This window comes from Mauremys reevesii, linkage group 2, assembly GCF_016161935.1.
Source record: "Mauremys reevesii isolate NIE-2019 linkage group 2, ASM1616193v1, whole genome shotgun sequence".
Taxonomy (NCBI): domain Eukaryota; kingdom Metazoa; phylum Chordata; order Testudines; family Geoemydidae; genus Mauremys; species Mauremys reevesii.
Genome location: NC_052624.1, coordinates 285,705,616 through 285,733,154, shown reverse-complemented (window position 1 = coordinate 285,733,154; position 27,539 = coordinate 285,705,616). Strand labels below are relative to the sequence as shown.

Here is a 27,539-nt window from a genome sequence, read left to right as displayed (position 1 = left end):
AGTCTTTCCATGGTCTCTTTGGCTGTGTCTACACTACACAGCTTTCAGCGACATGACTGGGTCGCCACAGCTGTGCCGCTCGTGCACTGTAGCCGCTGTTTGTCGGCTCTCCTGCTGACAAAATACTTCTACCCCCAACGCGCGGCGGTTGCGTTGTCTTTCGGGCGGGGGGGGGAGGGTTATCACCTCTGAAAGACAAACGTTTTGTCGTTCAGTTGCCGGTGTAGACAAAGCCTTTGTGTGTAAGTCTCTGATTGCTTATAGCACCAGTTTGTGAACCCTTCTGTTTCCACTGCTTCTCTTTTGAGAGGAGCACGTGCTACAGGGATGGGAACAGAACTCAACAAAAAAGAGCAGAGACTTCAAAATCAAAATCTCTATATTTGCCCATATGTGTGAGTCTAGCATCGCTGTAGTTTCGCTGCAAGTAAAAAATGGCAGAGTAAAATTAGTGAATAAAGAAAAGTTTCTCCCGTGTCCCCAAGAGCTGGTATCTGGAGATGTCTGCAGTCCTGCTGCAGCTGTCCCAGCATTTCCCCCAGGATCACCTTGTTCTGCCCCAAAGGCAGCACTTTGCAGTCTGATGGCTTTCTCCTTCCTTGCAGTGAGAATGAGGCATTGTGGAGGGAAGTGGCCAGCTTGAGGCAGAAACATGCCCAGCAGCAGAAAGTCGTCAATAAGGTAAATCTCGCCTGCTCCCCCACTCCCTGAGAGCGCAGAAGGACCCGAGCTGCGCTCAGCAGTAGGGTTGCCTGGTGTTGTAGTGGGCTGTCTCCGGGCCAGAGAAGGGAATTGGAACAGCAGAGGTATGTGGTTGTACTAGTTCTGTTTCAGACAAGTAGATTCTGAGGCACTACCAGCGTCTCGTACCACCATGAATATCAGCAGCCCATGACCAGAAGATAAGTCCTTGCCTGGCATGTTATAATGTGGAATTGAATTGACTGCTTGTGTATTTTTCCTGCAACCCCAACTGTCATTCTAAAGACCATCTCAAGTGCTCAGCAGTCTGCCCCATTTCCACCCTGTCCTCTTCTGACGCTGCTCTGAACCCTTTGGCAAGGGATCTCAGCTACTGATCCTTGTTTTTTACAGGCTACTGTACGCATCATGATAACAGGAGTTCTTTTTTCTCCCCACAGCTTATCCAGTTCTTGATTTCATTGGTGCAGTCAAACCGTATCCTTGGGGTGAAGAGAAAGATGTAAGTCTATGTTCAGACATCGAGATACAGATTCCTGTGGGAAAGGCAGGAGCGTGCTTCAGAGCAGTGACTGGGAAGGGAGTCCTCTGTGATCCCACCCCTCTGTCACTTCGGTAGCATGTTTTCCAGTGTGATAGAGCTGGACAAGAGTCACTGGCATCGAGTCAGCATCTGGCCACACTTCACAGCTAGAGGGCAGCTTACAATGTCACTCACCCCGGGGAGCTAATCCAGCAGGGTTTGCAGAGTCCCCCCGAACCCGTTTCACTCATAAACTGTTGTAACCGATGAGGCTGCAAAGCAAACGCTGACAATGGCTGTGGTCTTACAAGCCTCAAATGGTGATTCTTCGTACAGCAGTAGTGCCCAAGGGGTGCCGAGTGCTTTCTAACCACGCAGGGAGAGACGGTTCCAGCCCCAAGGAGCTCACACTCTGAGAAGACACGAAGTGCAGGCAGAAGTGGTCAGGGTGGTGGGTAGCACCAGATGAGCTGTCCTAGGAGCAGTAGAACAGTGGAACGGAGCTGGAGCAGAGCAGGGTGCAAACCCTACTGATGTGAGACTCCACTCAGAGGTGTTCAGAAGCTGCAGGGGTGGGCTAGGAGGGCTTTGCCCAGCAGGCCTGGGTGGAGAAGGGAGCTAGTGAGGGCCCCTGGGACATGCTGTTCATTTGCAAAGCATTTCACTCCTTATGTTCTGAATTATACACGTGGCTTTTCCCAGCTAGATTTGGAGCTGCCGAGAGGCCCAGTTCCCATTACAGCACCGCTGCCCCCGGCTGTGCATGCTCCTCAGTGCTACTCCGTAATCGCTCGGAGGTGTTGCTGTTTATGGCCCTCTAAAGAGGGCAAAGTCTAACCACAGGCACACAAATCGGGACCCCTCGGCATATAAGGTGCTAGCTACACTGGACTCAGGGAGCAGAGTTCAGAAGACTGACAGTAATGGCAAACCACTTGCTTTGCTGTTTGTGGAGAGCCACAGTGTGATGCATTGGATTTGCTGCATGTCCGTAGCATCCCTGCTCTGCAGTACTGGACTCAGACCCCACACCCCAGCACCAGCCACAGCGTTTCCACGCCCAGGGCAGCCAGATGAATGCTGGGTCCTGGGTCACCTGGGTAATGTCTGACCCTGTGTTCTCAGGGAGATGCAGCACCTGGAGCTTTGTAACTCTCTTGTGGGTGTGGGTTTCTCTTGCAGCCCCCTGATGTTGAACGACAGCAGTTCAGCACATTCCATGCCTAAATACAGTCGACAGTACTCCCTGGAGCACGTCCACGGTTCATCCCCATACGCAGTAAGTGCTCTGGGTGCTCCTGGGCCTGAGGGGAAGAGGGCAGAGCTGTGTGGGGAAGGAGGGGTCATCTGAGGCTCCTCCAGCTGGCCTCTTCTTGACACTGCACTTTGCTCAGGAGATGTGTGTGTTATTGGGCAGGATATCCAAGTGGCAGGTGCGCTCTGTAGCCTACCGAGAGGGGATTTTTACTGTAGCTAACTCCGAGGCAGAACATGGTGGGAGTGAACATGCGCCATGCAAACAGACATGCTCTCCGAGTTCATCAGCACCTAGCGCACTGCCGACCTGGGTTCACCTTTGGGGTTTATCACAAACAAAGAGCACTTGGTCTCAAACAATTCCCTGCTGAATGTTTGCTCCCATTGCCAAGCCATCATGCACTCGCGTAACGGGCTTGTCCTCTGGACACCGGCCGTCAGGATTGAGGTGCATCGTAGAGCCTGGGTGAGCCCAGGCCTGGAACAGCAGCGTTCCATGGTCAGAACTGAGAGACGTTCATGGGGGGGCACAGGGGTAACCTGGACTGGAGTGTAAGGGTGCTCAGTCAGTAGGGCTCTGTGATATTAAACCCTTTTGATCCCAGCGCATGCAGTAGCCTTCCCGGTGTGAGAGGGGAATGTCACCCAGCCAAAGCCCCCAACAGGTGGCTTTGGACATGGGACCCTTGGTTCAGGCCTTGGCTTCTGTTGCTGAGTTTGGATGCCAGGCGCTTTGGCCAGCTGCCTGGCTCCAGGGTGCGCCACAGGCAGGTCCCCAGAGGGGCCCAGGGGAAGCTTTGTTATTGCTTAGTTCAGGAGTAGACAACCTATGGCACAGGTGCCGAAGGCGGCACGCGAGCCGATTTTCAGCGGCACTCACACTGCCTCGTCCTGGCCACCGGTCCGGGGGGGGGCGCTCTGCATTTTAATTTAATTTTAAATGAAGCTTCTTAAACATTTTAAAAGCCTTATTTACTTTACAGACAACAATCGTTTAGTTCTAGATTATAGACTTATAGAAAGAGACCTTCTAAAAACGTTAAAATGTATTACCTGCTCGCGGAACCTTAACTGAGAGTGACTAACTGAAGACTCGGCACAGCACTTCTGAAAGGTTGCCGACCCCGGCTTAGTTTCTGGATGGGCCTTTAATTTACTGTTGGATTCCTGAAAGCCCTTAATTCTTGTCTCCTTTCCCATCCATCCATCCCTTTGATGTCCTGCCTCCCATCTACCATGCTCTGGCCAAGGCGTACTGGACAGGATTCTCTTCAGTGGACCTGCCTACCCACGTTACTGCGGGGTAAGCAGGGTGCGGCTGTTCAGCACACCAGCTTGCCAGGCAGTAACATCCCAAATCCACCAATCCTGGTCCTTAATTCTCTTTTGAATGGACAGTGCCACCACCCCCATCATTCCCCTCCTCCCCGGCCTAGAGCTATGTACATTGCCCCTGCTGCAGCACGCCCCCCAAGCCAGAGAAAGAGACAGGATCCTGTGTATTTGGATTCCCCTTTTCACCTATTCACATTCACACGTGATTGAAACCTAATTGGTATGGCAGTGCCCTGAATGTCTGAGCATAATTAACTGCCCTTTGTCCTGGAGTGCAGGGGCTCATTAAACATGTGGTGGGGTTGGGCTCACTGTGGGAATTAGAGGTTTCCTCCACTGTTAACAGCTGAAGAGCCCTAATCAAGTTCATTTGCTGATAGAGTTAATTGGCTTCAGTGTTGATTGCCTTTGGGGGGAGCTGTGATAAACTCAATCACCTTGTGCCTTTGATTGCCTCTGGGATAGTGTAATTAGTTAAATTGGTACATCCCCTGGTGCGTCCACTCTTGATTCCAGAGGTGCCCTGTTTCAGTTTGTTTTAAATCAAAGTGCCCACCCCATGGGGTTTGCACTAATTGTGCTCAGGGCCTGTGTCTGGGCCCCACCTGTCTAGCATTAGGGAGCCAAATGGCAGTATTCCTTGGGCAAAACTGCCAGGCAGCATTTCCATCCAGCCCGCTTCTTGGTGCGGTGCTGTGCTGTGAACATTGTACTGCTGGAAGTGAGATTTACAGCCATGGTTAGAGACTAGCATCCGTTTCCAACAGCTCCGCTACCCCATAGCCCTGCCCCCCTCACCCTCCACAGGATTGATTCCTGTTATTAAAGCAACATAAAAGGTGTCCCAGAAGCTGAATAATAATGGCTGTCCTGCAGCATTGTGGGGCCAGCAGACTGAACACCAGGCTCATGTCACTGAACAACCCAAGCGTCCAGAGGGGAAAAGTTACTGCATTAACTTTGTGTGTGTGCACCAGACACTCAGACTCACACCGCTCTCCTTGGAGAATGTTACCTGACCCAGTTTTCCACCACAGAACCAAAACTGTAGCCCTATTAAAAATTCTACCCTGTGCTTAGACCCCCCGTGTTCCCATTCCAACCCCCTCCTAGCCCTGTTACCGCCCTTGAAATGTGTCCTTATTCCTGCATTCAGCAAACACTTAAGCAAAGCCAGCAGGAGCTGTTCCAAGTGTTACAGGCTTGTCCCAATTATGAGAAACACAGCTGGCCATCTTCTCTCAAGCTCAAGCGTTTCTGACTTTCTACTCAAAGCAGAAGTGATGGGTGGGCAGCTTTTCTGAGCCACCTGTACTGTGCCCTCAGGTTCCGCGTGGTAGTGCCCTCACTCACACTGTTCTCATCCACACTGTGGCTTGCTCATTGACCCTCGCCAGCTCAGGAGGCATACGCACCCAAACCTCTCGCATGGTCCAAGGACTGCCCGGGTCTGCTCTACATGGTTCTATCTAACGGCTCCCACCAGCACAGAGGCGTCTGAGCACCTGGTAATGAGGGAGCCAGAATGAAGAGCCGCTGTTTAATATTTATATTATGAGGGTGTCGAGAAGCCTGACCAGGACTGGGCCCCCATTGGGCTAGACACTGTATGAACACAGGTGGAGGTGACACTGGTTCCAGACAGGTTACGGTCTAAGAAGACAAGCGGGAGAGGGAGACATCTGAATAGACATGGGTTTATCTACATAAATACCCTCATGATAACTAACCACTCATGACCCTTCCCAGCTGCCCCCAGCCTAGCCATCATGCAGTGGCTGATTTCTTTGGGGTCTCAAGAAGGGATGTGAAGGAGGAGAGTTAGTGGGCTCATGGGTCATCTCCTGGCAGATGTGGTAAGCACCAGAGGTGTTGAATTAGGACACAAGCCGCAGATCCCTCTCTGCCTGTCAGTTTTTTGGGGTGTGCCTCTGTGCACCAGGCAGCCAGAATGTGGTCCATAATTTGATGTGGAGTTTATTTAGCAGCTGAAAAGATGCCTTAAATGAAAAGCCCGTCCATCCTTACTCCCTAGCTGCGACTCTGCACTTGCAAGGGGATCCAGGTTCACTTGGTCTCCTCACTAGTAAATCCCTCCTGCCATGGGATTGCCTTTCAGTGTTGCCATCTCACAGTTCGGTGGCAAGACTCACAATAGCTGGTATTTCTTAAAGCCCCAACTCTCTGAGGCAGGTGAATATGTGAGACTCTCAGCTGGCATCGAAACATGACAGGAAGCTTTTAGTTCTCTTGGTTGCAGAGAAAAATTGGAAAATGTGTGAACCCTAAAGGCCCAAACTCCAGAAAGAACCCAGCATGTTGTATGCGTTAAAGAGCTCATGATTTTTAAGTCAGTTTAATGATTTTTAGGGCCACACCCTGATTTTTGAATGCTGGAGGCTGCCAACACGGGCTTTCATTGACCTAGGACCCCTGTCTTTGTCCTCACAATGGGCTGGGAGCTCTGGGTATTCCTACGCACGGTGCCAATTCCTGCACCTCCCTCTCTCAGGCTGCGTGCCTGGCAATGGGACTGTGCAGGTGTGCCTGTCACATGACTTCACTAATGCTCTGATTGTTATTTCAGGCTTCTTCCCCGGCATACAGCGGTTCCAATCTGTACTCCCCGGATTCTTCAGCCAACTCTGGTCCCATTATCTCCGATGTGACGGAGCTAGCCCAGTCCAGCCCCTCAGCGTCCCCCAGTGGCAGTCTCGATGAAAGGTATCTGTGTGGAGGGCGTGAGTTTGGATTATGGAACACCAGCTCGGGGGGGCTCTGCAGCAAGAAACCAGTGTCGCCCTTGGAGCTGCTGTGTTAGGGAATCGGACCAGGTCCTTCAGGCCTTTCTTACTCAGGACACTGCTTGCCCCACAGGTTCTTGTTTTAGTTTCAGTCTTTTGTTTGATGAATGGAAGATGCCAGATTCACTCCTGTTTCCTTGATCTAATCAGAGTCCTGGTCTACACTTAACATTTATCCTGGCAAAGCTGTGTCGGACTAGGGTGGGAAAACCCACAACATCTAGCACTACAGCTGGGTTGGCAAACCCCCCAGTGCCGACGCAGCTATGGCGACAGAAGAGTGCGTCTGCCAGCGTAGCTGACATTGTTCAGGGAGGTGGTGTTCCTCCACTGGCAGGAGAGCTCCGGGTCTCAGTCCACAGGGCAGCTCTGCGATGGGGCTAGGCCAGGAGAAGCTCTGTAGTGTAGATGCAGCCTGAACACTGCTGTTCTGGCACAGTTATCGTGCTGTCCTCTCAGGCCACGGGGAAGCACCGACCTACTTGCTCGGTGACTAGCGTGAGTGAAGTACCAGCACTCCTGACTATGGGGACAGGGTAAACACTCTCCTTGGCAGTCCAAGCTCCCAGTGTAGGAGTGCCTGGGTTAAAAAGCAGTTGCCTTTATTTCCAAGTTACTCCTCCTCCTTGGAGAGACAGTGACTGGGTCCATCACCATACAGCAGGGCAGGGAGGCTGAGCACCTGAAGCAAATGTATCTGACCTTGGACAGCAAGAAGCTTCCAGCCAGTCCCAGCCCAGAAAAGTCAGACTGTCTCCTGCCACAAGGCACACAGGAGTCGTCATGGATACTCAGCCAAATCCCTCCCTGAGCTCTGTGTGTATGATGCCCACTGATTCCACTGAGCGCTGCATGCAGGTGTGAGAGGCAGTTCTTAGCCCTGTATGCCTCCATCACTGTTCCCTTGTAGCTCGGCCTTTAAGCTGCTATTCCCTGCCCAGCGAGGTGTCAGAGGCCTGAGCTTCCCCAGCAAGAAATGTCCTCCGGGCTTTAGCACCTGTTCATCTCCTAGAACAGTGTATTCTTGGCGTTGAGGCCTCCTCTGCAGAGCTGAATCACACACAAATGTTATTTATTGTCTTGCATACACCTCTGCCAGGAGCGCTCACCCTTAAATATAGACCATATGTTTGCTTAATTGGCCTTTTATTTGTCCTTTTCTTGCTGCTGTCCCTTCCAGGGGGCCTATTTGAACCACTCACGCCCTAATTCACTCAGTTTGGGTGCGGAAGGGGATTTCCAGCTGCGGAATTAGGGCTGGCCAGAGAAGCCATCATCCCTCGCATAAAAACCCAGAATCCAAGAAGCAACGCCAGTGCTCTTGGGGAGAGAGTGGATCTCAGGCCTTGTCTGCACATACCACTCTTATCCATATCAGTACGGTAGTGCTTAGACTGGGCTAGCCTAGCCCACAGGGTAGGAGAATAAGCTGTTCTGGTGTATGGCACCTTTATGCTGGGGTAACTCCATATATACCAGGGTTGTACCAATGAAACTGTTTATGAAAATAATCACACCCCTAAGCAAAATAATTACACTGCGAGTAAATCTGTTTGGGCCTGGTCTTAGATTGATTCACTTACCAAAGTCACAGCTGTGGGGGTTGGAAAGAGAGCAGCTGGCAGCCTGTGGCACTGAGGCCAGGGGTTTGCTCTAGGGCACAACCAGAGGAAAACACTTCGCCTTAGTTCAGCACCCGAGTTCTGGCTAATCCTGTTTCAGGGACCAGCACTCTGAGGGAGCCAGTGTCTGGCACTGGGACTTGTCTGCGTACCATGCAGAGCAGGGACTGGCAGACCACTGCTGCCTTGGTGACCATTCTCTTTCTGTTTCTCCAAGGAGCAGCCCTGTGGTCCGTATCAAAGAAGAGCCTCCCAGTCCCACCCCCAGCCCCCAGATAGAGGAGGCCAGCCCTGGGAACCCTCCTGCTGTTGAAACCCCTCTGTCTCCCTCCACCTTCATTGACTCCATCCTCCAGGAGAATGAACCCAGCACCACGGCCGCTGCCAGCGACAACACCACGCAGCCTCAGCCCCCAGAAAAGTGCCTCAGCGTTGCCTGCCTCGACAAGTAAGTACCGTGCCAGGACTCCGGCGCATGCCTGGGCCCAGTTGGCCACGTCACAGCTCCACTAGTGAAGTGTTGAAATTGCTAGTAACTGGCTTCCTGGAAACCAGTATTGCAATGTCTCTGAGTGCCCTGCAGATCCCATCGCTGTCCTGGGTGCAAATAGCCAGTGTCGAGTTTATTTTGCCTTCCTATTGCCGCTCTGCTGGGGCAGTGAGTTCAGGCCGTCACCTGGCCCCACGCAGTGATTTAACCCCCGATGCAGGGGTGCAATACCAGGAACGTCAGAAACGTCAGAGAAAAGGGGGTAGAGTTATTTAGCTAAATAAAATCATTGCGTTCAGATTGCCCACTCCGGCAGGGTACAAGTCAGCCAGACGTCATCGGTACAGAACCAGGTAGATTGCAGCTCCCACTTCCTCTTGGGAGCCTGTGAGGCATGCAGTGCGAGCATCCTTCCACTCAGATCAAGATGGAGAAGTGCATGCCTGGAACTGAAGTCCATATAAAGAGGAGAGTTGCTGTGAGCAGCATTTCACCAGTGGCCTGCACTTTGGCTACTCCTGCTGTGGTGCTGCTTCTGCCTTTGCTTGTCACAGCTCTGCTTGGTGTGACTCGAGGAAGAAGCCTTGCTTAGCCACTCAGGATTGCTCCTCTAGCTCCATGCATGGCCAATTATAGTCCCTCAATCAGCCTCATTACCACTCCTGGATTCAGGTTGCTACTAAACATGCGGGACTCCCTGGATGGCAGATTGAGCATTGCTAGGCAATAGTTCGCTGAGCTTTGGGGTCCCTTGCTTGCATCACCAAGCAGAGTTCAGAGCACAATTCTTCCCCCCCCCCCTCCCCCCACCCAGGCCAGATCCCAACTGTCTCCTACTCGCTCTGTAGTCTGTGCTGTAGGGAGAACAGAATATCAGCAACAAGGTCCTCTGCCTATGCCTTAGAGTGAGAGACTCTAGGAACTCAATCTATTTATCTTAACAAAGAGAAGGATACGGGGTAATTTGATCCCAGTCTGTAAGTATCTACATGGGGAGCAAATATTCAATAACGGGCTCTTCCATCTAGCAGAGAAAGGTCTAACACGCTCCAGTGGCTGGAAATTGAAGCTAGACAGATTCAGACTAGAAATTAGGTGTAAATTTTTAAGTGAGAGTGATTAACCATTGGAGCCATTTCCCACGGGTCGTGGTGGATTCTCCATCACATGAGAAATTTTAAATCAAGATTGGCTGTTTTTCTAAAAGATCTGCTCTAGGAATTGTTTTGTGGCCAGTCTCTGGCCTGTGTTACACTGGATGATGACAACAGTCCCTTCTGGCCTTGGAATCTATTCATCTCTGTGTGAACACCAGAACATAGTCCCTTTCTAAGTTGCTAAAAAACAATTTTGAAAAAGTAAATTTGGTTTCAGAGCACCAGGGGGTGGTAGAGAGCTCTCAGGCCAGGTCTGTCATGGTGACTCACTCAGCTTACTGTCCTGAGGTGAGACATCATTTCTAGTCACCTGATGAGCTCCGGGTTCTTCGCTGCTTTCAAGTCTTCAGTGTATTTTAGATCCACATGAGGGAAGCCCAAAAAAGAAACCATAAAGAATCTGATTGTTCTGATAAAGACGTATATGGAGTACGGAGATAGCACTGACGCTGTAATCGTTGTGAACCTGCAACATTCCTGCTTGTCCCTCTGTGAACATGCCCAGGTCTCCTTTTCCCCCAAGCTTTGTTCTGCCAGCACGTACTGATGGGCCAGCTGAGCAACAAAAGAGTAGTGTTATCCAGAGCAGGAGATCAGAAGTTCTGAGTCTTTATTTTACAGAGTTCAACCCAAATGCAGTGCACCCTCTACACTAGAAATCATAAAGAATTCTGTCCTGCTGTCTGCTTGAAGCAGAAGGCCATTCAGGTTGTTTGTATACATTTCACTTCCTGTCAGGGTTCAAACAAGAGACACATGGGTTTCTGTAATCATTTTCTGACACTGCTAAATGTTTCCCCGTGAATCTGGTTCCTGCTGTGTCTTCTGAATCTGGCAATCTTGATGTCATTCTGACTGGTGTCAACTTAGGCAGGTGTCAGGCAGTTCAAGGCCAAATCAATCAAACGCTCTGCTTTCATTAGTAATAATTACTCCCCACCAAGAAAATGTTAGCTTAGAGTAAAGGCTGCTGAAGTAATTTCAAATACTCCATATGCAACATACAGAACGATAACAAATACCATCAAAAATGTAGCTATTAAAGAGACTGGAAATGACCCATTCTGGTGATTTAAATAAATATTTTGACAGTTCAGATCTCGATTAACAACTGTATTAACAAGTTCCAATAACAACTTTAATTTTTGACTTGCAAACATACTTACAAATGCTCCAATGTATGCATCACTCATTTGAGTCTCTCTTGGTCTTTGGATGGTAGGTATGGCCTTAGCAATGGATGTCTGGTAAGAGGAAGAGTTTGTAATTTTGATTAGCTCTACATCTCCTGGATATCTGAACTGTGACATTAAGTCGTTTATAAGTGGGAGGGATCCAAAACACGGTCAAAACCAGCTTTACGGGTTTTTAAAAGTTTAATTTGTAAGTGATTCACGCCCCTAAACTACAGAACTGATTCACTTCAAGCTTTCACAGAACATGTTCCCGGCCCCAAGAGTGAGCGGGGATCCCATTTCTTTTCATGTTCACTCAGAGCAGATTAAAATCCCACTTCCACTGAACCATTGAACTCAGCCTTACATGATGGAGTGCCTGCAGCTGCCTCGGTAATGGGTAATGTTTTCTGTGGGCTCTTCCACCTTTGGACAGGACAGGAGCAGCCATATTGTTCCCAGTTGAGGACCACGTTGGCCACTTGCCAGGAGTATAAGGACTGCACTTAACTTGTGTGAATTGGAGGCTGTGGGGGCTGTTAGCTGCATTGTGGAACTCTGAGGCCCATGTTCAGACCATCTGTGTCGCAAGGAGTCAGAAAATGTGGGCTCTCCCCCGCTTCTCGGCCTGGGGCAGACCTATTGCTGGGGCACACTAGGTTAGAACCCTTGCACCCCATTTACGCAAAGAACAAAATGGGCAATTCCAGTTGTCTTTAAGCACTAACAGGCCGCTGAGCAAAAGCTGTAAACACGACCATTGAAAAGAGCTGGATGTGCAGTAAAAGTGGCAGCTGACGAGTGCTTCTGACTCCTTGAGACTAGGCTGCAGGCTCTGAAGGGGCAGGCAAAGAACACAGGGCATCTCTGAACTCTGCCTCAGTGGCAAGTGAGACACACACCCGTCCTAGGAACATATGCTGCCTCTTCCTCCAGGTCTCCCCCTTTCTAACTTGTTATTAACCTGCAGGTAACGCTTTGCTCACCTTGTCTGTTTGCATCTGGGAAGCTCCATTAGAGAGCATGACAAAGTGAAGGAATCCGGCCAGTGAGATTTCCCAGCCAGCGAGGAATCCCAGAGCCCCCCGTCACTCAGAACTCATACTCATTTTTAAGACAATACTAAGCAACAAAGAGTCCTGTGGCACCTTATAGACTAACAGACGTATTGGAGTATTCACCCACGACAGCTCATGCTCCAATCCGTCTGTTAGTCTATAAGGTGCCACAGGACTCTTTGCTGCTTTTACAGATCCAGACTAACATGGCTCCCCCTCTGATACAAGATAACACTACTATCTCTTACCATTGTTACTAAGATAATAATCCTCTCCCTTGCAATAGCATGGCAGTTCCCCAGGCCAGTGCCCCATTGTGCTGGACACAGATCAGTAGGACGGTCTGTCCCAAAGAGCCGACAAGCTACCTATAAATAATAAAAGGGGAGGCCCATTTTTTGCCGTGCCCACACGTCTCTGGGTTTGGATGGCATTTGCCTTTGCTCCGGTGCCTCCCAGCACCCTGTATGCATTTGAGTTCCTCTGCGTAAGTGGACACCTCATCTGCTGTTACTTCAGCGCTAGATAACCTCAGACAGGCGAGTTTTCTTCTGATACCAAGACCTGAGCCTCATTTTCCCTCGTACCAGAATTACACACAAGCCCCCCCCAAGCTGCGTGAGCAGAGTGTCAGTAGGGTTCCAGCAAAGGCCAGGATGCCCAGTGGGAAGGTGTTGAAGCCAGTGCCTGAGTCAGGTTGAGATTCTGAATAAAAGTGGGTGAGCTGCTAAGTGAAATGTTGGGAATAGGCTGCATTAAAGGGGCCACACAGTGTTTAGCATGTCCCCAGTGGGAGGTCAGACCCACGTCAGAGTCTGCTCACTATGCTGTGCTAAGTGACTCCGTCTCCTGGAGTCCTGACCCGTGGGCAGAGTTCACCATTCGGTGCTCACCCCCCAGCCTGTGAGACCAGAAGAGCTGCATGCACTAGTGAAACACCTGCACTACACCAAGGGTAGGCAGTAGCTCAGTGTCCTTTCCATGAGGCCTCTCGTCAGCGCCCAAGACTTTGCATGTTGTGCTGAGATGCAGCTGTCAAGGCAGAGGGTTAGTGATGATAGGGGACCTTAATGTGCAGCAGGGGCACTCAGACTCCTGCACTGAATAAGGCAGTGGCAGCTTGCCAGGAATCCTACAGCAACAGCTAATTTCCATTGCATGGAGCAAGTTTCATTTGCCCTCATCTTCAGTAGAGAGGTGCAGCCCACAAGACTGTAGGTTCCAGCATGCGATGCCTCGTCTTGATCCAGGCAGCTCACGAGAGATCATACGTGTAGAAATCTGCAGGTCACAGTTTGGCCACCCCAGAGTACAAGAATGTCACATCTCCATGTTTCAGCTGCCGGCGGCTACGCTGCGATGCATGTTATAAAGGGAAAGCTGAGAGTGCCCAAACTTTACCCAGCTGAGGGCCACAAACGCAACTTCTCAAGAGCCAAAGCCTTTTGAATGGAGAAGGATGCTGCCCTGTGTAGCATTAACGTAGAGCTATGTCCCAGGGAGACTGCAGTCCATCTTGGCCCAAGCAACCATCCATTCAGATTAAAATGGAGCATCACGCGCTGGCCCCTGTGTTCTCAGGGGGTTACAGGTCCATCTGAAAGATGACAGAGACTATGATCCATGAGTTAGAATGCCCCAGTGCAGCCCTTAGCCACCCCTGAGCTACAGCAGACCCACCTCAGAAGTAGTTGTCTGGCTGAGAACCTTCTAACTGAGCATGGCTGTGATGGAATTGTGCTGTCCTCTGGCTTTCTTTTGCGGGGAATGTTCATTTTTGGTTTTCATTGTTAATAACAATTTTGTCTCAGCCTTGGAATTGCTGGGCTGCCCAGGAGAGCCCTGCGATAACTTGGGTGCAGTGCAGTGCATGCCACTTTAGCTAAAGCACAGGAGCATGATTGATTAACTGTTCTTGCCTTTGAAAGTAACAAATGTTTCATTCCTGAAAGTGTCTGATTCTGAGTCTTTTGAATCTAGCATTCCTCTTCTCTTTGTATTTTTCAGTTTGACTCGCACTCCGCAGATGTCAGAAGTCACTCGTCTTTTCCCCAGTTCTTCCTCTTCCTCACTTCATTGCAGATCACAGCAAGGGTTAGCATTTCAATAGCCTGATGTCCCGAGGCATTGCAGTCCTGGGCAGGAAAGCAGGGGAACACTGTGCTGAACAGAGAGCTGTCCTTGCTCTGAGGTCAGCTTTCCCTACAGTAACTAGCTTATAAGCAGTTCTTTGGAGTCCATATCACAAAAAACCACTACCTAGATGGCAGCCTTGTTGGCCAGCTCCACATAGAGGCTAAGTATTGAATGGGCCATGGAGACTAAGCTCCCTTCTCATCCCTCCGGGTGGTCTTGGCAGGGTGGTGCAGGGAAGCCTGTATTGGTGTTGCTGATGCTCTGTCTCTTTTGTGGATGACAGAGACAAGCCATAAGAGCTGCTCTCGGGGACTGGGACTTGGGTGGTCGTTCCTTGGGGTTGGAGCAGTCATCGGTATCCAGGAATAGGAGCCCAAGGTCAGAGCGGAAGTCGGAGGTCAGGGGCCAGAGTCAAGGATCTCTGGAAGTTAGGAATGGGGGCCTAGGGTCAGAGCCGGCTTACCTGGAGTGAGGCAAGACAGCAGCAAGGTTGGGGCCAAGCCAGGAGCGATGGCTGGAAGTAAGCAGGCACAGGAGATATCACAGCCTTGAGCAGCTGCCGAACTGGTGCTGCTGCGGGGCTGAAGAGCTGGGCTGCTGACTCTGCCCGCCAGTCAGGCAGCCCAGTATAGCTCGAACGTGCTCGTCAGATTGCCCAGAGACTGGCTCTGCTGCAGGACCAGATTCCTGACCGCTGCCAAGCTGGCATCTTTAGCCTGCGTGAAATTCAGTCAGACGAAAATGGATCATTTCAGTGGAATCCAGTGTGAGCCCAGGGCTTGAATGATTTCATATAATAGTGAAGGAACCATGAAACTCCCCACTGCAGCCAGCACCATGTACCAAGGTGCGTTGTTAGTGAGACCGTAGAGTAGATGCAAGAGAGATACAGCCTCTTCAGTGTGACGTTAGATTGCCACAGTCTGGCCTGTCTTATTGCTGCCAGCAAGCGGAACCTCTGGGAGGGAAATTGTTGTAGTGACCAGAAGTAACCCAGAGATTTTTCTCTTGGTCCTTAAGTTCAAAGCATTGGCGATAACAGTGCAGTGCCCAACCAGGGTCTTACTTTTAAGCTATTTACAATAAAATGACAGCTTGTAATTAGTAGAATTAAAGTTTGGAAGGAGGCAAATGTGTCCGGCGAAGCGAAGGTTGGGCTCCCGGCTGTAAGAGCTGCTCGTTGCTAACGCAGGACGCATTAGCTGTGTTTTGTGGGGAACCGAGGCACCAGGTACTGACGCTTTACAGCGCCACTAGAGAGCCTTGCTGGGGTTAGCAAACGTGTTCCCATTCCCACTGTAGACTACACAACTTAAAGTAAACCGGGGCGGGAAACATTGTCTTGTGGCAGACACAAGCCAATTAGGCAACTGCTAGCTGAGCACAACGCATAAAAAGTATAGTTGTAGTGCAAAGAAAGAGTGATTATGATGCTGTCACAATGGGCGGACGTGTCTAATTATCTCCCAGGGGTGGCCATATCCAAACTTGCTCAGTTTACAAGTCAGAAGAGGTTTTTGCTCCCTGCCAGCCATGCAAATTCACCATGGGACTAAGGCAAGCTGCATTCTGTCTGCCTCCTACAATCAGAACTTCACTGTCAGTGCATGAGGCAGAACGTAATCCGACTTGCTTCCTGTAGTATGTAGAGCGGGGATGGGCAACCTTTTCGGCCCAGGAGCCACATTTGGGTGCAGAAATTGTATGCAGGGCCATGAATGTAGGGCTGGGGCAGGAGGTGAGGGTGCGGAGTGCGGGAGGGGGCTCAGGGCAGGGTGTTGGGGGCTCAGGACAGAGGATTGGGGTGCAGGAGAGGTGCGGCAGGGGGTTCGGGGAGTGAGCTCTGGCCCAGCGCTGCTTACCTGGAGCAGCTCCAGTGTGGCAGCAGCGTGCAATGGGGCTAAGGCAGGCTCCCTGCCTTCCCTCTGCCCCCCACCCTCCCCCAGGGGCTGCAAGGACATGGTGCTGGCCGCTTCCAGGAGCGGTGCTGGGCCAGGGCAGGCTGGGAGCCCGTCTTAGCCCCACTGCGCCAGGGGCTGGCAATCCCGCTGGCCGGATCCAAAGCCCTCAGGGGCCATAGTTTGCCCACCCCTGATGTAGAACCACCAGCATCAATGCGCGTACCTGCCCACAGAGAGCAGATCTGTTGAATAAGAAGGTGCTGTTTTTACATAGCTACTTCTCAGACTATAAAACAGCCCACACAAAGAGAGACCACACTGCATGCACTAACCCACATCGCTTCCTCAGACGGAAAATCAGATAGCAAGGGTCTCTCATGATAGCATGTGTTCTATCTGCCAGGCTGCCCCTGGGAGCCGAGGAGCTGGCGCTGGAGTGAAGTGTGGTGTACAGCAAAGGTTTGTTATTCTTATGAGGGAGTTGGCAGTCAGAACAGAAAGAGACGAGAGGCTCTTAGCAGTGGTTCCAGAGAAGATGCACTGTTTTCTGAAGTGTGTGTGAATGGAGAATGTGACTGGTGAAGCATATCCAGAGCTTTCATTCAAGAAACCTCTGATGGTTCATTTAAGCGTATAAATCTGTATCCCTGAAATCATTCTCCTTCTTCTTTACATTAGCTTTTAACTGCTTTCTCTGCGCCGTGATTCATGTACCTGGGGACAGACAAACCTACTGTATATTAGTCTGGTTCATTCTCCAAAAATGCAGCTGTTATTTCATAGCTCTTACTACTGGGTCACATGGCCTCCAGCCTGAGCCTCCCAGGTGTTCTGCCTCATGTCAGAATTCCCTGTCTCCACTCAGCAGTCCTGCGCTTCCAGGCACTCAGCGCTCACGGTGATGACAGCTGCTGTGTCTCACAGCTACTTCTGGCTCTTCGGTTTCCAGGACGTGTGCACACTGCTATTTCTGCCAGGTGTGTGGATCAGGAACCCTCTTCACCAGAGGATCTGACTTGAACAGGAGCTAGTCTCCTTCCACAGTGCTGAAATGAGTCTTCTGACCTCCCTCCCATTCTCAGAGGTCAGCATGTCTCTCTCCCCCTTGCCTCTTTTGAGTTCCCTCAGACCATCCCTCTCGAGTTGGCGAGATACAGAGACACCGGGGCAAGCCTTACTAGACACTTAAAGCTCCATCCTTCTCAGGGCCACATGCACTGCCCTCCCTCTGAACTTCCTTGGAGGCAAGCGTCATTGTGCACTCCTCTTACTCCCACCCGGAGTACACTGAGGAACTTAGAGTATGAGTGCATTGCTCATTATCCCTCCCTGCCACAGAGCGTTTGGTGACAGAGCCAGCTGGAGAGTGCAGTTCAGAGACCTCCGAGCCTGAGTTCAGGAAGAGGGGTTTCCCTGTCAGCAGTGTGAGAACCAGGCTGTATCACCAAGGTTAGAAAACACAGGGACAGAATTCCTTTCTCTCTTCCAAGAGCTGCAGGGAGAGTTTAAGAAGCTGCTCTGGAAGGGCTTGGAAGTGGTTTGAAACTCCTGAATATTCCAGTCCTAGTTTTGCCACTGACTTGTTGTTTGACTGTGGTCAACTCCTTGCTCTGTGTGTCTGCCCTCCATGCCCCCTGGCAGTAAAGAGACTAGCTGTGTTCAAATGTCATAGCTTCATTCCATCCTCACTTCGTGACCCTTGGCATCCCCAGTCCATGCTAGTCAAAGCTGTTTTCTAACGGGGGTTGCTGGAAATAGCTCAGATCCTGCAGCGCGTTCCTGGTACTATGTACTGAAGGCCTCAGGACTGGGCTGGAAATCTGTGCAGAGTATGCTCTTTGGGGAACATACACAGCTAAGTGACTTATCTGTGGAGCGTGTGCAGAGCCTGGGCCTTGGAAGAACTGCAAAATCTCTTTGTGACTCCTGGTTATATACCCAGGGAAACTAAGAGGGGAGCGTGTTCTTGGTCCCTGTCTGTGCCCTGCTTTTCCTGCTCCCACTAGCAGTGTTCCTACAGTCGGTGTGTGTGGTTATTCTGACAGCATAATCATTTCTGCAGTTAGATTTTCTTAGCTCGGAGATGTGAATTTGCAGCATCCATTACCAGCAGTGATGACAGACAGTCTTGGTTAGGTGGTTGGTGTCACCATTCTTTGCAGGCAGGTGATACTCTAACTGCAAGAGTTTTGCAGCATTATTTTCCTTGAAGGGAGGTAATTGTGAAGGTATTAGGAGTGGCCAAGGAGGTTCTCTGTTCTGCGGGACACTCCCTGGGCACAGGAGTTGGAGAAACAAACACTAGCCAGGTGTAGGTTTCCAGAGAAGGGAGAAGTAGCTTTTGTGTAGTTTTTCACTCTCTTTTCATGGCATTTATAGCATCATGCTGCCAACACAGGCAGTGTGGAGCAGTGACGGATGACTGCTCCTTCTGAGCTTGCTTTGCACTACCCCAACATATACGTGTTCCTCTGCTGTCTTCCTCTTCATTCGCCAGGAGTGCAGCATATCCTCAGCTGAGCTCCAGACAAGCACTTGCTCTGTGTTGTCAGAACACCTGGGCTAAAGACACCTGAAAGGTTTTTTGACCCACCACACGTTTTCAGTCCTTGTCCGTCACCATCTCCAGGAGCCGATGAGGTTCCTCACAGGACGAAAGAGCCTGGCGGTGCTCATTGAACCTAGAACCATGTGTTCAAGCGTGCTTCCAGCATGCTAGAGCTGAGACTTCCACTGCAGACCTTCGGAGCGCTCTCCTGAACAGACAGGCCTGGCTTTTCTTGGGTTCCAAGCAGCATGCAGCTAGGAATCAACCCAAAATACAGCTCCTTGGTGCAAGGAGCAGTAATAGCACCATGTCTCCCTCCCAGCATGGAGTGCCATCCACTTGGGACGGGAGCTCATGCTCTGGGTTTCCGTGGCCCACAGATGAAGCTACGATGGGCCACATCTACCACTGCTGAACTCCACTAACCTCAGTGGGCTTCTGTGTGGCCCAGTGTTCCCAAGGCACAGGCCCTGAGAAGAGCAGTCCCTGCATTTGTGAGTATTTCTGAGAGAAAGTGATCCCCGTCTGCACCCAAGCGTCTGGGAAATGTGCAGATTTATGCCATCCGTTTGCTCCAGCTACTCTAGAACCTCAGGAACATCAGTGGTATGAACATCAAGGAACAAGAATCAGAAGCCACCCCAGGAGATGTTCAGGAATTGAAGCCAGCTCCCCCACTTCTTCGTTCCCACTTCAGCTTTGATTATTATCTTTTTGCTATCCAGGTAACCATCAGCGAAATGTACCAGACCCAGGTCTGTGTCAGTTCAACTCTTGTCCTCCCAGGACAACCTACCTCCTAGGAGTGACTTGGGCTCCCCTAAGGCAGGGCCCGGAGAGTCAGGGCATGGCCACCCCCGTCGCCTGGGGTGCAGAACGAAACACAATCTCACTTAGTGACTAGCTATCCTGTGACCACCCAGATCTCCCGCCTGATCTGGTTGGCACTGAGCCGTTATCCTGAGCTGCTGCTGTTAGATTATGATCGTGGTACGATTTCAGGGAACCTAGGGCTTTACACATTGTACGTGTACCTACATCCTCACATGCCCGTTAGCCATGCAGAGGTGCGCACAGGCTGGGACGTTTGCTTTCCCAGATGAGTGGGAACGACTCCAGTTACCTTTAGTGTCATGGGGCAAATCAGTAGCTTTTGTTATGATGGCATGAGACTTTTCCAGTGCCCGGTCCACAGACAGGGCTTTTATCAGACCAGCACAGGGCTCTTGGAACCACTTTTCCCCAGGCTGATGTCAGCAAGGCTTTTACCCTCTCCTTGCCCCATATCAGCTATGGCAGGACTCTGACAAGACTGAGGTACCTGGACCAAAGAACGAGTCCAAAGCATCTGGCTGTAGAGGTGCAGAGTATAATGAGACCCTGTCCTAAATGGTGTTAGGCGTCCTGGTGCATTCTGGGAATATTAACCATATGTGGTGTCATAAGACACCCACTGTTTCTTCCTCATCCGAGTTGCTGGCCCTTACCCCTCTCGGCAGGAACAGGCCTGGTGAGAGCCTTGTTCTGGTGGTGGGTCAGCATACCTGAGCTCACTGGCAAGGACAGACCTGGAGGCTGGCGCATGTGGGTTATTAGCCAGGAGTCCAGACTCTGCTTTCCTGCTCAGTTTTAATAGAGGTTTTGTTCCTGGGGTTGAGAGAGTCCCCTGTGTGAGCCCAGAGGAAGTCTGCTAACCTTGACCTGGTCTGTGTTCTCCTTTCTGTGACGCAGGAACGAGCTAAATGACCATCTGGATACCATTGATTCCAACCTGGATAACCTCCAAACCATGCTGACCACGCACGGCTTCAGTGTAGACACTAGTGCTCTGCTGGATGTGAGTATCTCAAACCCTCCCTCCCAGAGCAGGGACCGAGCTGTGGCCCACGGTACCATGTGCGTCAGGGCAGCATCCACTGAATTTCCACAGCGTGTCTGGGCTGTTTTCCTTCCCTGCACTAATAGTTCTTTCCTTTGGCAGCTGTTTAGCCCTTCAATGACGGTTACAGACATGAACCTTCCTGACCTGGACAGCAGCCTTGCAAGTGTGAGTAGCTGTGAAACATCCCTCCATGCACACACAGCTGCCAGAACAAAGTGCCTTGTGCCGCTCCGCAGCAGCCCCTGCACCTGGTGAAAGGAAGGCCCTGACAGGCTCTGAAGGGAGTCCAGGCCAGCCCCAGGCCGCGGTGTGGGGGAGAGTCTGTCTCAGCCCTGGGAGGGCTTGTGGCGCCACCAGGCAGAAATCATTCCGTTAGCACCAAGGCTTCCTCTGACTGATGCATTCAGGGAGCAGATGTGCCTCATCACTCACGCTGCGCTAAGTAGGTGCTGAGACTTCATCTCTCAGGCCGGCCCTGCTCCCTCAGCACTGAGCTGCACTGAAGCCCATAGAACTGCATGTGGTTTCCATAAACCATCCCTTCTGCTTTGTAAACCTTCAGAAGAGGTTTCCTTTAAAGGCAGACTCCAGTGATTTCCACAACATATTGTAGTATTTGTTACTGCATGTACTTGCACGGCACCAGCAATGCGTCAGTGCTAGAGAAGAGCTCTGTGCAGCTCGAAGGCACGTCTCTCTCCCCAACAGAAGTTGCTCCACTAAATGATAGTTACCCTCCTCCTCCCCTCCCCCCGTCTCAGTGCTGAACAGCCAGTCCCGGCCCTGAGATGCTCACAGGCCCAATGCTGCTATAGAGACACTCACCTGGATGTAGTGGCCCAGTGTAGCCACCCATAGTTCAGACTGATCCTAACTTACAACTATAAGATCCATTTTTAACTTCCTTGTAACTTGTCCCAAAAATGACCGGATCCCCTGAGCTCTCCTAGGCCCGGCAGGATTTGTCTGGGAGGTTTGGTAACCTTCAGAAAAGGGGGTTTGCAATTAAGGTATTTCACAAATATCCATCATTCCCTTTCTGAACATTTTCCTAGCTTCCTACCCCCAAAATGGCTTGGCCCCATACACTGGGTGTCTGGCTGAGTTGAACGGGGGCCTCTGGGTGTTACTGGGGGAGAGCCGGGGGATCACAAAGACCTGTGTCATGTTTATAACATTGACTCTGTACGTTATTTAAACTGCCCTTCTGCTGAGTCCTGGCTCTGCAGAGGAAGGGGTGGGGCCTGGATCGGGGGGGGGGGGTGGCTAGGATTCTTGGGGGCAGGGCAGGCAGGATGGTGAGGAACAGGGAAGGATGATATGGCTGTGGGGTTGGATCCCTGATCTGTTCATTTCTAGACTGTCCTGCCTTTGGGTTTTCAGGGAAGCCGTTGAGTATTTGTAAGTGAGCTTTGTTGATGGGCTTTTAACTGAGCTCCTCTAAAATGTACAGCTTAACTCTTCGGCTAACGACGTGGTTTGGATTTCTGTGCAGTATGTATGTCATAGTTCTCTCTTCTCTAACGCGGGGATGGACACTTGGCTTGCTCCTGTCCTCACTTTGCCTTTGCACTGCTCTAAATCTCTGTGCTGGGGACAGACTCGGCTGCACAGGTTCCCATAGTGTGGTGGGGTTGAGTCCAGAGAGCTGGGTGAGTGCACATGGGGCCGGCTTCTTCTGACTGCGAGATAGAGTTAAAAGAAGCTAAATATACATTTAAACGTCCTCCTAAGGTGGCTTCTCCATGGAAGCCGTTGCTGCAGTGACGACAGGCACACGAACCCGTGAGCCAGTCCCTGCATTCACCAGTTTTCCACACTATGAAAAGGTTGAAGAGCCCCTGACCCAGACACAGCAGCCTGTCTGGTCCTGGGATCAGCAGCGATTCCCCCCAGAGACTGTCAAGCCTTAGACTGACCCAGGTTTCTTTACCACCCTGGGGCAGTTACTTGAACGTTTGGGACCGTCGGGGGCGTTCTGCCATTTCCCGCGGCTCTCTCTCCTGTTCTTACAGCCCTACAAATCTACTGCTTCCCAGCCTAGCCTGGCTCTTACTGCAGGGCTGTGTCCAAAGGCCACGCTGACCGGTCACCAGCAGCATGGGGCGTGCTCTTGCCTTTCGTACTGGTAACAATGAGACTTTGCATAAAACATGTTCTGTTGCAAGCCTGTTCTGAGGGCTGCCCATGGAGACTACAGATCCCAGCATGCAATATGGCTTCCTGCTCAGGTCAAGGTGAGCACTGCAGGCAGCAATCTGCAGTGTCTCAGGCCACATCTGTATGAAAAGCAGAGCTGGTCCGTATAGTTCTCCAAGGCAGCCTTGGTCATCGGGAGACTGGAGCAGGCTGAGCAGACTCCACCAGAGCCTGCAGTAGCTCACCGATGATATTCCCTAGCTCCCAGGTGTATTTTAGTCTCCCGCCTGCTGGCACTTCCACATTACAAACCACAGCTGTGTGTGCACTTTCCTGAGGTACCCAAGGGAGGGGTCTCTTCCCTCTCCCGGCTCCCTGTGCAAAGCGGTGCACTTAGCAGCCCAACTTGTCTCCCCACAGATCCAGGATCTCCTCTCATCCCAGGAACAGCAGAAACCTGCTGAGACAGAGGCCAGCACCGCAGACATGGGTAAGCAGGCCCCTGCCCCTGCATCCTCCCATTAGTGACCCGTGAGCAGAGGGGTCAAGGCCCAGTGGCAGGATCTCTCCAGGCAGCAGCAACTCTCTCAAGGAAACATTGATGATTAAATCTAGGTGTGCATAGTGTCACTGCGCTGCCTGGGCCCCAGGCATCTAGGTGGGGGCTCTCCCTTGGTTCTCCAGGGGCCTGTGCCCCCAAGATGGTAACTTTTGACTCTCCCCTCACCACCACCACCACCACCCCGGCTGGGCATGCAGCCTCTGGCGGTAACCTGTGCGTCCCCCTTCCCTTTCCCAAGCTGGGCCAGGGGATGTCTCCCTGGAGGCATGTGCCCTTGAACTGGTAACCAGTGCGTTCTGAGCGGGCGTCGAAGTTTTCACCCACCAGTTCCCATCTCTCTCCCTGTTGTAAACCTTGATCCCCCTCCTTGTACTGCAGGTGACTCTTGTCTGTGACTGCAGGGCTGCTTCCTTCTCAGCTTGCCATGTGCACCCTTTCCTTTCCCCGGAAGCTGCACCTCTCCTCTCCTGGCCTGCGATGGCACGAGTGAGACAGGTCCCAGCTGGCTACCTGCTGACACGCCAGCCCCACCGGGCAGAGTCCGTTTCAAAGCAGGCCCCTCTATGTGCTGCTCCCACTGCTGAAGGGCGAGACCCACGAGCCCCCTGGGCAGGCCTTCTCCCCAGTCCAGAGACAGCATGCTCCACGCTGATTCCTGCTCGGCCAGGGACGTGCTGAGTGGCCATGTGCCCAGGTCCCAGCTGTAACCCGGGGGTGTCCCTGAGCAGCCTCTCAGGGGCTGGGAGATAAGCAGTTACTGTTGGTAAAGCCCATTCACGTTCTGCTCCCGGTGCTCAGCTCTTTGCTAAGAGGCTACTCAAATGTCTCCTCCCGCCCCCAGCGTTTGGCCGTGGGCCTGCGAGTCCCTCCTCCCCACTGAGATCCCCCGTCTAACGCGAGCCGTCTCCTTGCAGGAAAGCAGCTGGTGCACTACACCGCTCAGCCCCTCTTTCTGGTGGACTCGAGCGCCGTCGACATGGGGAGCGGAGACCTGCCCATCTTCTTTGAGCTGGGGGAAGGACCATATTTCACCGATGGCGAGGAGTACTCGGAAGACCCCACCATCTCTCTCCTGTCGGGGACTGAGCAGTCCAAACCCAAGGACCCTGCCGTATCCTAAGGCTGAGTGCGAGAATACGCTCTAAAGGGAAATCCAGCCACCAGCCTCCTTGCTTTGCACAGACATTGAAAGCTCTAAACACCCTTCGGTCCATGTTTGCTTCCCCCAGCACTGTGAGGATTTCATTTGTGTGTGTGCTTAATGAGGTGTTTTGAAATCTGCTTTAGATTCTAGCCACCCGGTATAGTGCTCCTCCAGGCTGGCAGTCTCGGGGGCTGAGCCGTGCCGACCCCTGTGCTGTGGTTGTCATCCGACTGGCCAGACAGGCAGCGGGGCTTGGAAGTGCAGGCGGGAGATCTGGGTGGTCACAGGATAGCTAGTCACTACGTGAGATTGTGTTTCGTTCTGCACCCCAGGCGACGGGGGTGGCCATGCCCTGCACACGGTCCCAACAGTTAGCAAAGGTCGGCAGGCACTTCGTCCTTGCCATGGAGACGGGGCGTGGCGGCAGGGCCGCACGATGCTCCCGGGCATGTAGAGGGGTTGTGGGTTTGCGGCGGGGAATATCCCCTCCCCCCAGTGAGGTGGACATGGTGTTTTTTAAAGCTGGCGCTGATGGGCTGGGTCCCTTGGTGGTCTCTGCCACGCAGTTCGCTCCCTGCTGCTCTGCGTGTGCGTGGCAGGGCCCCTCGGCTCCCCCAGCCCAGCCACGGAGAAGCCGAACTTCCTCTTTTCTTTTCTCTTGCTCCGTGTGTGTTTCTTTTCTTTGTGTTGTTTTTTGGTTTGGTTTGGTTGTTTTTGCTTAGCAGTAAAAATTTGTACATTTACACTTCAGATTGTTAATAGTAAAAACTGTATTTTGGATTTTTACATGAGAGAAGAAGCTCCCACTTCTATCTATCTATCTATCTCTGTATATATAAATATCTATATATATACATACAAATATCTATAAAACAAATGGCCTCTCACCTGGCGGCTCCTCTGTGGTCGAAAGCTTTATTTTTGTCCTCTGTGTTGGGGGAGTGAAGCTGGCGGAGAAGGTCCTAGGCACTAGCCGTGGTCCTGAGAGCTGCTTGGCTTCCCCTGTAACTGCCCTTTGCAGCCCTGGACGCTGACGCGTGGGCCTGGCTCCAGGTGCTGGGTGCTCTGCCTTTGGAGCAGCAGCTTGAGCTGCTACCACCCTGTCCACAAGAGCCGACATTCCTGCTTCCAGCTTCAGCAAAAGAAAACAGCAGATGCCGAAGTCAGGTTTCTCTTGCACATCTCAGCAGAGCAGGGGATGGCTCCAGGTTTGGGTGACAGACGATCTGGGGTTTATTTTTATTTTATTTGGGGGGGGGTCTTTAAATTCCGTGTTGTGGTTTCCCTGCTGAGATCCCACCCCAGGTTTAAGGGCTGAATTTTCAAGGATGTTTCTGTTTTCGAGCCCATTGGGGGTGAGCGTGCAGCTCAGCCCATGTCGATGTGCCAGACGTGTGTTGGACACTTGCACGCCTCTGAGGAGTGCTTTTTTAATAAGAACAATAAAAGAAAAATTGCATTGTTAAGTTGAGCGTGTTCAAAACGTCCCTCCCTCTTTGTCCTCTGTGGGTAGTTAATGTCGTGGTTAATCATATGTGGTGCTTGTATCTCTGTTGGTTGTACAGAAAATGTGGTGACTGCTTGAACTCATGGGACTTCTGCAGGCAGCAGCTCGTAGACAGGTTTTCCTGGCTGACATCAGAGCAAGGGCTGCATGCGCTAAGTGAACAAGTGTGGCAAGAAACCACAGCTTCAGACCCCTGGAGTTTGTAACAGGCACGGGGCCTGGGGCCAGCCTGCCGCTGGTGTTCTTCAGGCCTTGGTGATAATGGTTGGTTACGACATCTAAGAGCTGGTGTGTGTCCGCTCCAGAGCTGGTACCATGTACAATCATTGCTTCCCACAGGACTGGTCTGCACAGTGTTCGCCAGTCCTGGGACCCCATCCCAAAACGCAGTGCTTCACCTCTGGGAATTGCCCGGGGCCCAGTAACACAGCTGAGTACTATGGGATAGGGGCTGTAGAATCCCAGAATGCACTGGGGTTAGAAGTGCTGTGTACAGATGCGCCCCCCCACACACACACACACTTACACAATCGTTCCGTCCAGAAAGCCTTGCGTAACTTGAATGTTGCGTAAATCGGAAACGTAGACCCGTACGTTATGCAAAAATTTCTGCAACTCAAAAATCCTATTTCTAGCTTTTCCGTAACTGCGAATTTGCATAAGTCGGGTCTTGTGTGACCTGGGGAACTTGTCTCTGGGTGGGGGTCACAGGGATGAATGAGGTGCAGCCATTGCATGCAGGCGAGGTCCCTGCAGCGCTCTCCTGGGTTAGCAGAGATGCAGGCCAAAGAGTGGAGCCTATTGCCCACTTTCCACATCCCCTGCGACCTCCCTGGGAGCCAGCACTGGGAGTGGTGTTCGGCGCAGTGGGCCTGAGCCAGCTGCCAATAAAAAGAGCAGAGTGATGTGTCTCAGAGCCCTGCATCTCAAGGAGCGTCATGTTCTCTGTGGGTACGTCTGCACTGCAACTAGACACCCGCGGTTGGCCTGTGCCAGCTGACCCGGTCTACGGGCCTGTATAACTGCAGTGTAGACATTTGGGCTGGAGCCAGGGCCATAGGACCCTGCGAGGTGGTCAGCAGCCCAGGCCTGAAAGTCCACACCACAATTAAACAGCCCCTTGGCCCGAGCCCTGCGAGCGCAAGGCAGCTGACACGGGCCATCCACAGGGTCTCATTGCAGGGCAGACAGACCCTTTGTGCCTCTGGAGCTCCTCAAGCCCACAGCTGGCTCTGTTACCTGGCTACCTGCATATTCCTTCAGCTTCCTTCTCCAGCAGCCTGCTCCTATGTATCCCCGTGAGCTGGTTTGTCGTGACGCTGGCTCTGCTGGGACTGCCTGCCTTCCCTTTTGCAGTGTTACCACCTTGCTCCTTCGTTTGGGTTCGAGCTGTATTGCGCGTGCATGGCGTGTGCTCCCCACCCCCCGTGTCCCTAGCTGGGCATCGCTATTGCCCCTTTCATTCAGCGGACGGGTGGATACGCTTCCCACTCCCAGACTCATCTGAGCTAGGCCTTGCGTCTCCGCCACAGTCACCTCTTCCCTTCCCCAAGAACACCGGGCTCCACGTCCCTTGTGCCCCATGTAATTATGCCAG

The 27,539-nt window shown here is 51.9% G+C and overlaps 1 protein-coding gene across 3 annotated transcripts in view; it reads left to right on the top strand.

Annotated features, from left to right (window-relative positions):
* HSF1 (heat shock transcription factor 1) overlaps positions 1 to 25,901 on the top strand; it is a 110,855-nt gene extending 84,954 nt beyond the window's left edge. For 2 of the 3 annotated variants that reach the window (XM_039525456.1, XM_039525458.1), the window contains exons 5-14: positions 606 to 681; positions 1,143 to 1,204; positions 2,408 to 2,504; positions 6,405 to 6,541; positions 8,461 to 8,691; positions 14,131 to 14,217; positions 20,440 to 20,545; positions 20,690 to 20,755; positions 23,150 to 23,219; positions 24,206 to 25,901. In XM_039525456.1, the coding sequence (XP_039381390.1) occupies positions 606 to 681; positions 1,143 to 1,204; positions 2,408 to 2,504; positions 6,405 to 6,541; positions 8,461 to 8,691; positions 14,131 to 14,217; positions 20,440 to 20,545; positions 20,690 to 20,755; positions 23,150 to 23,219; positions 24,206 to 24,411 (1,138 nt within the window). In that variant the 3' untranslated portion in view covers positions 24,412 to 25,901. The remainder of the gene's footprint in view (positions 1 to 605; positions 682 to 1,142; positions 1,205 to 2,407; positions 2,505 to 6,404; positions 6,542 to 8,460; positions 8,692 to 14,130; positions 14,218 to 20,439; positions 20,546 to 20,689; positions 20,756 to 23,149; positions 23,220 to 24,205) is intronic. The other variant, XM_039525457.1, reaches the window with a different exon arrangement.
* The last annotated feature ends 1,638 nt before the right edge of the window (positions 25,902 to 27,539 follow it).